The 12,131-nt window shown below is 51.5% G+C and overlaps 1 protein-coding gene across 4 annotated transcripts in view; it reads right to left on the minus strand.

Moving 5' to 3' along the window:
• Positions 1–12,131, minus strand: part of GRK5 (G protein-coupled receptor kinase 5) — a 247,761-nt gene that overhangs the window by 45,291 nt on the left and 190,339 nt on the right. For all 4 annotated transcript variants that reach the window (XM_032176492.1, XM_058435963.1, XM_058435964.1 and 1 more), the window contains one exon: positions 11,986–12,063. In XM_032176492.1, coding sequence (XP_032032383.1) covers positions 11,986–12,063 — 78 coding nt within the window. The remainder of the gene's footprint in view (positions 1–11,985; positions 12,064–12,131) is intronic.

Genomic DNA, 12,131 nt, shown 5'->3' on the forward strand with positions numbered 1-12,131 from the left:
TTAATGAGAAGGAAAGGAAAATACACAGTGACCCTGACCCAGACCCCGACCCTTTACGTCAAAAGCAAAAGACAATAATTAACAAAATGCAATGTGCCCGGACGTGGAGTGAGAGGCCAGCTGAGCTCTGTCAATTTGATAATCCCTGGTCACGACCCGCAGGCCCAGAGTGTGCAACAGGAGATGACGCGCTGTTTACACAGGCCGCGCACACGGGGGCTCGCGGGACCCGGCGCAGCTGCAGGAGCAGCAGCAGGAGTGGGATTCTTCCTGGCCAGTGGTTTGCATGCAGCCAGCTCCGCTTGGGCCAGTGCAACCACATGCAGGTCACTGACACATGGAGCCCAGGCCCTAAGGTGTTGGGGATGTTCACGGTGGGGAAACGGTGGGGAGTGTCCCTCATTCTTTGTGCATGAGAGGCGAGGGCAGGGCCCACCAACTTTCCATCTTCCAGAACACCCACCACCCTCCTCAATCTGAAATCGTGTTGGATTTTTCTCCAGTGAAGACTTCATTCCTTGGGGCTGGGAAATAAAGGGGTGGGGGAGCGGGGGGCAGGAATCTCCTAAGAGCCAGGAAATTCAAGAGAACCTGCCCCTCACCTCAGCCACTTGATGCCATTTCTCCGCCCAAGGTCCACGGATGGGGAGGGCCTGCCAAGCCACAGGGACCAGGATCACTGCCCACCCAGGACAGAGTTGGGGGTGCCCTCAGGAAGCCTGTGGCTGAGTCTTCTGTCTGCCGCCACTCCAAAGAGAGGCATTCTGGGCAGGAAACACTATGCACACACATTAAGGACAGGGTCAGAGGCAGAGCCAGCTCCGCCAGCATCAAAGGAACCTCCAATTTTCTGACCTGGACGGTCATGAGAAAGGAAAAAGGACCTAGATGGGCCTGCCCTGGCCCGCTCTGAGGAGCTCCAGCAAGGCACATCAGCCTCAAGGGCGTCAGGAGGCGCCAAGATGAAATCAGGCTGTGGGCAAAGACAATTTGTTTTCCAGGAAAGGTTGGTGAGGGGTGGGGTGTGTCTATTTGAAGGACAATTACACAGTCATGAAATATGCCGCGCAGGAGACTGTGACGTGAGAAGATGCTAAGGACACAGTGCAAAGTGGAAGCCGAGGCCCAGGTTGGGGGCCAGGAGCTGGGCTGGGCCCCGGAGGGCGCTGGCATGCACAGCCTCTGGACGTCAGCCCGACACTGCCTCCAGGGCTTGCTCATTCCCCGGCCTTACTGCCTGCCCCCTGCTACACCTGGGAAGCTGATTCAGTGGGAACTTTTGTCTTTGGTTAACTTTCAAGAAGACAACGCAGAGGAAGAGGAAGATCACAGGCTCCAGCATTGGACAGGCCAGCTTACGTCCCACTCTTTTCTTGCTCTTTTTCTTTCATTGTGGTAAAATAGACATAACATAAACTTCACCATTTCAACCATTTTAAAGTGTACAATTCAGTGGCATTCATTAGGTTCATCATGGCAACCATCACCTCTATCTTGTTCCACAAATGTTTATCATCCCAAACAGACACTGTACCTGTTAAGCAGCACCTCCCTACTCCCTCCCTCCCACCTGCCCCCTGGTAAATGCTAACTTACTTTCTGCCTCTATGGATTTGTCTATTTTAGATCCTCATAGAAATGGAATCACACAATATGTGGCCTTTTATGTCTGGCTTCTTTCAGTTCACATAATGTTTTCAAGGTTCATCCACATTGGGGCATGTATTAGCGCTTCATTCCTTTATATGGTTGAACACTGCACTGTAGAGATAGACCACTTTTGCTTATCCATTCATCCGTTGATGGATACTTTGGTTGTTGCCATTTTTTGGCCATTGGGATAATGCTGCTGTAAATATTTGCACACTAGTATCTGTTTGCATCTGTATTTTCTGCCCTTTTTTTTTTTTTTTTTGAGACAGGGTTTCGCTCTGTCACCCAGGATAGAGAGCAGTGGTGCAATCATAGCTCACACTGCAGCCCTGAACTCCAGAGCTCAGGTGATTCTCCCACCTCAGCTTCCTGTATAGCAAGGACTATAGGTATGCGCCACCATACCCACCTAATTAATTTTTTTTTTTTTTTGAGATGGAGTTTCACTCTTGCTGCCTAGGCTAGAGTGCAATGGTGCAATCTGGGCTCACCACAACCTCTGCCTCCCGGGTTCAAGTGATTCTCCTGCTTCACCCTCCCGAGTAGCTGGGACTACAGGCATGCACCAGCACGCCCGGTTAATTTCATATTTTTAGTAGAGATGGGGTTTCTCCATGTTGGTCAGGCTGGTCTCGAACTCCCAACCTCAGGTGATCTGCCCGCCTCGGCCTCCCAAAGTGCTGGAATCACAGGCGTGAGCCACCACACCCAGCCCCCAAGTTTTCTTTTCTTTGTAGAGATGAGGGTCTCGCTGTGTTGCCCAGGTAGGTCTCAAACTCCTGGCCTCAAGTAATCCTCCTGCCTTGGCCTCCCAAAGTGTTGAGATTACAGGCATGAGCCACCATGCCTAGCCTCCCTGTTTTCAATTCCCCAGTCTTACCATTATGAGCTAAAGAACTCTGACTGCCTGGGTAAAACGAGGACAATAGTGTCTACTACATAGGATAGTCATGAAGATAGAATGCACTAAAGCTATAAAGCATGTAGCATACAGTAGGTGCTAAATTAATGTTATTTTCTCTCACCTCCTCCACTAAAACCCAGAGAGTTAATGACTTAGTGCTTAACTAGTAGAACTTCCGGCAACAGCCAACTTCTCTGCTTTGCACAGACATTACGAATGTCGCAGCATTTAGACACTTACTGGCTTAAAGAAAAAGCACCTCACAGGAATTGAAACCCAGCTGCTGGCCATCCCCAGTGGGAGCAGGAAAACCAAGTCAGTAAGCATCCCTTTTGAGGCCTCCTCTCCTTGTTTCTAGCACAGAGTTATAGAAAGCCCCACAAGGAACATTCCAGTCTCCTCTTCCAAGCTGGGCCTCTTGGGACCTCAGTTTCTTTATCTAGGAAATGAGGAGTTTAGCTCAGCTCCATGGTGTTTAAACTGGGATCCACAGAACCCTAAATGTTCTCCTCAAAGTCAGAGCCTGGGGAAGGGGAAGGGGAAGGGGAAGGGAGGAAAAAGAGAAGTCCAGCCTCCAGCTTGGTCAACCACAGATCTTTTTATCTGTTTGCATGCTGGGAATCTGTAGATAAAACTGCATGCGGGGCCCAGAACTGGGCAGCCCTTGAGATTTCCCTGGGTGCTCATCCTGAGTGAGCCTCCACTTCTTGTTATTTTACATGGCTGTGATGAGGACTTAGCAAAACACGGAATATGAAGTTCTAGGCTACAGTAGTAGCTCAATAAATGCTAGCTGTCCCAGGACACATGTGGCTTGATTTGTGAATTCCTCTCTCTGCTGCTCCCAGAAGTGGAAGAGGAAGAGGCCCAACCTCCATCCCTCACTACTGTTGCTTGAGAAAACTCCTGGAAGTCCCTTTCTCAAGTTTTCTTTTCAATCCTCTTCCGCCCTCCAGCCTGTATGCAAGGCTGTGACAGGAAGCTGGAAATGCTGGTAGATGGCCCAGCAGGGGCAGCTGCCCAGCCAGACCCTCTGCTCAAGTGAAGGTGGACTCTGAGCTCACTAGATTCATTGACAACAGGATGACCTGTTCCGGGGACTGGGAAATGAGGGCCGAGCAATCTCAGTAGAGATGAAGAGCTGGGTCGAGGTCCAGTGTCTGGGACCCCAAGCCCCACGGAGAATGGGACAGGTACTTGGAAGGGAGCCATTTGCCCAAGCTTCCCATATTTCACATCCTTGGTTGCCCTGGAGATCATGAATTGGTTGGATGATCAGGCAGACTCTAAGCAGGACCAGGGCCATGGACCCCAGGAAGGGAGATCAGGAATGAGCCTGACTCCCAGTCCAGTGCTCTTTGCCCTAGGTCATGCTGTCTCTACCAAAAACAAGCCAGCATTTCCATTTCCATAACGCATCATAGCTGGGAAGCAGAGAGTTAGCCCAGCATCTTCTAAAGATGATGAGAGGTCTTAGGAAGTACAAGGACACAATTAGATAATATTGAATCACTCAGTGAAAAAGTGATTCTCTTCAGATCTCCTGCAAGCCTCCCATCATGAAGTAGAAAGTCGCAGGCAGTGCTACCGTCTTGTCATCAGGGCTCTCACATTCACTAATCTCCTTTAAAATCACAAGGACAAAGGCTTCAGGCTCAGAACCTCAGGCAGACAATAGAGTATCTAGCTTGGATTTAATCTTAATTTTTCCAGTTACCTTTATGTATAACAAATCAATACTGGTTCCCCAGGCATGTTCCTGGTACAAGGTTTCCTTTTAAAACGCATCTATTTTAAGTTAAAAGATTAGTTGATTTAAAGAAAATCGTTGTATAGGTAACTGTTAAGGGTAGTCTGCAAACATGGCCAAAACCACACAAGTGCTAGAGAATGACTGATGGCCACAAGCACAGGTAGGCGCCATTTTTATCAGCCCCATACTCAGTTGGGGAAACTGAGGCTCCAAGGATGCAGAGCTGGAAAGTGGCAGGACTGGGGTTGCACGAGGTCCTGGGGACAAGGATGAAGCTGACTGCCTGTGCCAGAGGCCGAGGAGCCGTGGCCCAGCCTGCGTGGGTTTGCTTGGCTTCCTGACACTGGTGCCTGGGTGGGGGTGGGGAGCCAGAGGAGGGAATTTGGAGTCGTTATTATTTCCTTTCATTCAAGCTCTTGACTTTATAAAATGTGGATGTTTTCCAGAGAGCCCAACAAGCACTACGAATAGATTTCGTTTGTGTGGAAACAGGCTGATGGGTAACTTCCCCCTTCACAAGAACCAACTTCCCCATCTTACCCTATCATTGTTTATTGAAACAAAGAGGCAGCCCTGCATCTATGGAGGGCCCAGAGAACAATATCCTGCCTGCAGATCTTTGGCAAGAAATGCACTCTAAGAGCTGCCTACACAACGGCCTTCCCAGTACCCCACAGAAGGACGCCATACCAGTTCCTCAGAAGCCTGCCCCAACCCACCTGTCCACCCCCTTGTCCGGGAAGAACCCACGCAGGCCCTTTCAGCAGGACCAGGACTGGGTTTGAGCTTCCCCTGGAATCCACTGATAGTCCCTAACAAAGCCACATCAAAACTGGCATCCCCTTGCCAGACCTTAGTAATTGGAGTGGGGCACTGCAACCATGGAGACCAGCACTGTCGCTCACGGGTCCAATTAAAATGAGCCGCGGCAAAATGTCCTACTTGTAACACTGCCAAAGCAGGTCACGCAGGCGCTTCCCCATTCTGGACCAGCCTCTTCTCTTCCCAAATCTCAGTTACCTGATCTGTAAAATGGGTACACTAATACCCATCTTGGGCAGCTGCCAGGAAGTTCCAGGAGCAAGTCTGTAAGAGGCCCGTGCAGTCCTAGGAATGGAAGGGCTCAAAGCCCGGGGGATGTGGTCATGTCAACCAGGGGATAAGGGGCTGAATGTCCATGAAGGACCAGGCTTGGCCCTGATATTTCCAACAGGCAGTGGGGCTCTCATTCTTCAAAGGAAGACCGGGTCATGGGGCTAAATGTATATTAGGATTTCTTTACTTTGTTTCCATACACACTCTTTCCCTTCAAAAACTGAGGCCTTCTTACAAGGACAGATAAGACAAAATGAAAACAAGTTATTTAAAAACAAGTAACAAAAACGAAGGCTGAATGTCATCAAAATGAAAAACCTTTGTGATTCAAAGGATACCACCAAGAAAGTGAGAAGACCAACCCACAGAATGGGAGAAAATATGTGTAAGTCATATACTGATAAGGAACTTGTATCCTGAACATATGAAGAACTCTTATGACTCGACATTAAAGACAAACAACCCAATTCAAAAATGAACAAAGAATCTAAATAGACATTTCCCACAGAAGATACACAAGTGGCCAAAACGCACAAGAAAGAGTGTTCAACATTATTAATTATTAGGGAAGTATGAATCAGAATCACATCAAGACACCACCTCACACCCACTAAGATGGATAAAATAAAAAAGACAGAAAATAACAAGTGTTGATGAGGTTGTGGCGAAACTGGAACCCTGCTGGTGGGAATTTAAAATGGTACAGTGCTTTGAAGAACAGCCCAGCAGTTCCTCCAAAGTTTAAACATAGAGTTACCACATGACCCAGCAATTCTACTCCTATGTATATACCCAAATGAAACATGTCTACACAAAAACTAGTACCTGCATGTTCATAGCATTATTATTCCATAAGAGCAAAAAAGTAGAAACAAAAAGTAGAAGCAGGTTGGGCATGGTGGTTCATGCCTGTAATCCCAGCACTTTGGGAAGCTGAGGCAGGTGGATCGCTTCAGGCCAGGAGTTCGAGACCAGACTGGCCAACGTGGCAAAACCCCGTCTCTAATCACAATACAAAAATTAGCCACTCAGATCCAACTGTGGCCCGCTTCCGTGTCAGCTTCTGTGAGCTAACACACGCCACACTCACGGCTGTCTAACCAGCACCAGAGACGAGCCTGCCACGTGATGTTTTTAACCTAGGGCTTGAGGGATGGGAATGTACACAGGAAGCCTTACTGGTGTGCTCACCTAATATTCCACATGCTCCTCTGCCTTTCCCAGCCTCCCCACTGGCCATGGACTGCGAGAGGAAGTGATGAGTGTTGCTTCTGGGTCAAGCACTTAAAAGCTTCTGTGCCTCCTTCATCCCTCTCTTCCTCTGTGGCACTGACCATGGGACAACACACTCAAGATGGTGGGGCCACAGGAGCAGCCAGGATCCCTGAGTCACCCAGGGAGAAGGACCCAGAAGAGCTGATGACCTAATCAGATGATACATGAGAAAGAAATAAACCTTTGCTGGGAGGAGCCCCTGAGATTTGGGGGTTTGTTTGTTGTGGCAGCTAGTATAAATCATCCTGACTGACGCAGTGCCTCTGTCCAGCCCTCTGCAGCTGGAGGCCCTCCGCACCCTTCCTTGGCCTCTCGCACTCCACAGCTGGCAGTTCGACGTCTGAACAATTTCCTCATTCAACAGCCTGATTTTGAAGGCACAGAGAAGGTGGGGAAAGGCAGATGACAAGCACTGCTGCCGGGCATTTAAGTTGCCCCAGCTACCATGCTCAGTACTTGCTGCTTTTATTTATGATTCTCACCACGGCCCACACCCTTGACAGATGAGGAAACTGAGGCACTGAGAGGTTAAGCGACTTTCCCAAGCCCATGCAGCCCAAAGAGGTGACATCTGGCTTTGAACCCAGGTCTACCTGACTCTAAAGCTCGCCTCCTTCTCAGCACTCTGCTGCCCTTCTGTGAGCTCTCCAACAGCTCTCAACCCCTTCCAAGCCCACCCTTGGCTGGTGCCCTATAACACCCCCAAAGCAAAACTGGCCATGTGTGGGAGACTGATGCAGGATTCGAGGCAGGGTCTACGGGGTGGGCTTTGCCTCTTGAGATAAAAACATCAGGCAAGGGTTTGTAGGGCACCCTCCATGGGGAGGGAGAACGGAGCTCCAGGCACAGGCATTGCTTAGGCAGGGCTTTCTATCCCGGCTTCCAGCAATTACAAGATGGCGGACACCTCAGGATGTGAGCTCGCCAAGCGTGGATCCCCAGAGACATGAGACAGGAGAGCTGACGGGCCCATGGAGGGCAGCTTCCAGAGCTCCCCTCAGTGTTTCATTCCAACCAACTCACATTGATCGAGAACCATGTGTCCAGCATCATGCTGGGGCGGGACAGAGAGAGCAGATGCCACTGTCTCTGCCGAGAGTGGGTGCACCTTCCCACGGCCCTCATCCTGTGCTCTGTCTTTCCTGGGGACACCTCCATACACCCAGAGACTCAAGACAAAAGCCCAAGGGCATCCTCCTTCTGCCGTTTCGCAAGGCCCGTGTTCCTCCCCATCCCCGAGGCTGCTGGCCCAGCTTGGGGACCTGGGGCTGCTCCCCAGATGGCCTCTTGCCTCCAGTCCTTCCTTGTCCCCCTTATTACTCCTCCATGTGGTCAGGGGATCGTCCTAAAATACAAGTGGCACTCAAAGCACTGGCAGCTCCACACCGCTGCCGCCTCGACATGGCTTCCCAGGGCCTACAGCTCAGAGAGGCCCCCTCCCCATTCCCACCCCCACAGCACTGCCCACCCTGTGCCCTTTCCTACCTCTGTGCCAAGGTTTCTCAACCTCAGCCCTATTGACATTTTGCCCACCGGTAACTCTGGGTAGGAAGATGCCATGTGCACTCTAGAATGTTCAACGGCATCCATGGCCTCTACGCATCAGATGCTAGCAGCACTTCCCTCCCCCACAATTCTGCCAATTACAAGTATCTCCAGATAGCCCCAAATGCCCACTGCACTGCACCCATGAAGGCCGCTCCTCCTTCCCCTTCTTTTGTGTCCAGCTTCCTCCTCCACATCCTTTAAGATCTGATTCAGCAGCATCACCTCGTGGAAGCCTCCTCTAGCTCACCTGACCCCACACTTCCCTGAGCACAGCTCCACCACTGCTCCCATCATGGGGCATTTGGTTAATCTGCTTATGTGTTGGCCCTACTCTGAAGGTGGGCTCCTCAGAATCCCCATCGTGGGGCACAGAATCACAACAATCGAACAGTGTGTGCAGAGACCACCCAGGTGAGGGCAATGGACTCTGACGAGAGGCAGAAGAGGCTCTGTGCAGCTGGGGATGTTGGAGGTGACTACAGACAGTGGTGCCTGACACAAGGGTCCTCAATACATGCAGGGATACAGAAGCGAGAAAGAGAGTAGGGGGCAGCACCTTCATAAAGGGCCTTCTGGGGCACAGCCTGAACAAAGGCCACAGGGTATGGACATCCAGGTGAGCCTAGGAAGTGGTGTGGCCACAGCCCAGTATGAGGCCATGGGAGAGGTCCCAGGAAAGGATGCTGGAGCAGAAGGAGGTGTGGGCGTGAGGCTCTTGGATGTGTTCTGTAGCCCAAGGTGTGCTCAGCAGAATGGAAAATTCAAAAAAAATTATGGTCAATAACTTTGAGAAATGCTTTGGTAACAGTTAAAGAGGTTTCTTTCTTGCAGGACTTCTCAGAGCCTTGAATATGCTCACATGCTGAGTGGATCCACCAGGGGAGACATGGCATTACAGTGCTGCCCACGTGTAATTGACCACGGAGGGTTCTTTTTCAGAGAGCTTCTCCACTGGCCACTCTCCTATGGTCTACCCTTTGGAAAGCACTGCTCAGAGCTGAGACACACAAGCTACATACTGAGGAGGGGTCCCAAGGCAAGGACAATCTGGGCTTGAGGACAGTGGCTTTGGGGTTGGTCAAAGTCCTCTGAGCCAGTGCTGGGGCCTCAGTCACTCGCTCAGCTCCTCAGCCAGCACCTTGCTTCGCTGTATCTGGGGCACTGGGGCACATGAGAAGTAAATGAGGCTCTGGAGCAAGCTGTTACGGGAAGAACTGGGAAGGCAGTGCAAAGTTTATTGTAGGAAAACAGTTGACCCAAGGCATGGATCAACCACCTCCCCTGGAGGCCTCCCTGGCTGTAACATATGGTGTGGCTTAAATTTTTTAAATTGAAGAGAACTTGAGGAAAAAAAAGCTGGCAGGCTCTGAGGCACTTGTAAAACCATCTGAGCTGATGGCGGTGTCTGGGCCCCATCCTTCCAGGAGATGGAGGCGAGGCTGAGCAGAGGTAGGGAGGTCTGGAGAGCTCAGGTCAGGGGCTGCCAGCAGGGGCTTCTGGACAAGGTTAGCCACGGGGCAACCTGGTGGCAGCCCTCAGTGGCTGCCCCAGTGCCTGCCTGTACCCTTTTCTTGGCTAAGCCACAGGAGCCTATCCAGCCAGCAAGGTCAGGCAAAGGGAGCACTCCATCCTCACTGCAGATCAGAGCCAGGCCGCAGACAGTGGGAGGAGAGTGAAGGGGGGTGAGGAGACTACACCCAGGGGAAACACCCAGGGCTCTAGAATCACCCAGACTTGGGTTCAAACTCTAGCTCTGCCACTCACTAGTTGTGTGACGTGGGATGTGACAGCTCCCCTGAGCCTCTCCTTCCTTATCAGTAAGATGGAACCAATATAATCTGCATCCCACAGTGACAGCAAGGACTATAGACAGTGGTGCCTGACACAAGGGGTCCTCAATACATTCTAGTTGCCATTGTTTGGGGGGAACACATGTGAGTGGGCAGCCCTATGGGGGCACAGATGAAGCGCTGGACTGGGCCAAGCTGAGCCACCGTGGGAAGATGCCTCTGCAAAGGGTAGCTGAAGACCCCTTCAGCGGAGTGGCCTCTCACACTATTCAGCTCTGTGGGCCTCAGAGGCCTGTCTGTTAACAGGGCAACCTCTTGTGGATACGCGAACCATCAGAGACGTCTCAGAGGCATGTGGCACACCATAGGAGCCCAGCCAGGGAGCTGTCATCATTATGCCCTCTAGGGCACATGCACCCCTCTAAGCTCAGGGCACGTGTTTATGCCCAGAGTGTCCACACTGTCTTGAGTGGTGGCCAGGAGATCAAAAATGTACCTAGCCAGAGCCCCATCAATACGACTTCGGCTGCGACTGGGTGAACAGGGACCCTGCTGAGAACATCTCCTCGACTGTGTCCACCTGAGAACCTCACAGACAGCAACACGCCCATATCTGGAGCATAGCAAGGCTCCCAAGGTGGGGGCAGCTGTGCCTACCCAGGGCCACACCTTGTCCAGAGCAAACTAACCCCATTCTATGCCTAGAAGTGTTTTATAAACATAAATTCTGTATTTCTGAAAAGTGCAAAAGGGCTGGGGGTGTTTGCAGTTCACGGAAAGAGAAGTGCATGGATTATGGTGGATGCAGAAGCAGAGAAACAGCAACGGGAGGCAACATGGTGATGGTGACTCTGGTCTGTGTGCGCATTAGGGATGCCGTCCAGCAGGCTGTCCAGAGTGGGGTGTGACAAAGGGCAATGCTTCTGGGTGTAAGGCTGGTCTCACCCTGCAAGGGCAATGGCCACCGCCAACTGCTGATGCTGGAGAAGAACAAGGGCTACATTTGGTGCAAGAGGTGCAGGGGGTTGGGGGGACTGATGGCCAAGACCTTCCACAGGCTGTGGTGACCTCAGTCCACTGGCAGCCTGGGATGGGCACCAGGAGGTATACCCTTCCAGGGAGCTGGCTGGCCCACAGGGTCCTGAGCAGGGTGAAGCCACCACTGGCCCCAGGGGATGGGACACACGCAAAGCTATTCCCACACAGGTCTCATCTCAGGCTCTCAACACCTCCGGGAGGTGAGTCTGACAGGAAGGCTACTTTTAAGAAAGGGAAACAGAGGCCCAGGGAGGGAATGTGGCTTGACCAAGTGGGCAGAACCACTGACACTAGAACACTAAATGGGTTGAGAATACACTTTTGTGAAGGTGAGTTAAGAGGAAGCAGATCTTGGAGAACCGAGGCTGCTGGACCCTGAGGACCATGGTACCCCGATGCTTCAACCATCCAGTGGGTGGCCCCGAGGTGGGGTCGGGGTGGCCCCTGACCCTTCAAAATACTCCAGAATATGTTTCAGAATTCTCTTCATTCTTTGATGTAGTTGGGCACCCTCTTTCCCTCCCATTCAACTCCCAACACTTCCCCCTCCACGCTGACCTCTCAGAACCGCCCTGCTAAGCCCTTCCTTCTGGGCACTTCTCCTCCTGACCTTGGCCAGGCCTCCATCTGCCCTACCACAAATGGTTGGGTGTGGGCACACGGCAGCATGGTGACCCTTGAAGGGGCTGGGCCCCAAGAAGCAGGCATCCCGCCCCTACTCCAGGCCTGGCCTAGACCATCCCCATCTTGGCCCTGCCAGGCTTGGGCACTCTCTGGGGGAGGATGAGAACTGTGATCTCAGGAGGTCAACAACAGCTACCAGCCCAGCACTTAACAGATCCCCACGTGGCCTGGCACAGACTTAGGGGCTCCTATTTTTGGAAAAGGCCTCCTGTGCCACCTGCTGTGGGGTTTGGAAGACTCCTTACCTTTGGGGTGAGGTACTTGGTCATAATTTCCTTCCCTTTCTCTCCCAGTTTTTCATCTGGAGTAACTTCATATTCTGCCTAAAACAGAAGGAGAAAAAGAACAGTAACAGGTTTGCTCATGAGCTTCTTACAGTTACAGAACTTCA

Source organism: Hylobates moloch, unplaced genomic scaffold (assembly GCF_009828535.3).
Source record: "Hylobates moloch isolate HMO894 unplaced genomic scaffold, HMol_V3 SCAFFOLD_3, whole genome shotgun sequence".
Lineage (NCBI taxonomy): Eukaryota > Metazoa > Chordata > Mammalia > Primates > Hylobatidae > Hylobates > Hylobates moloch.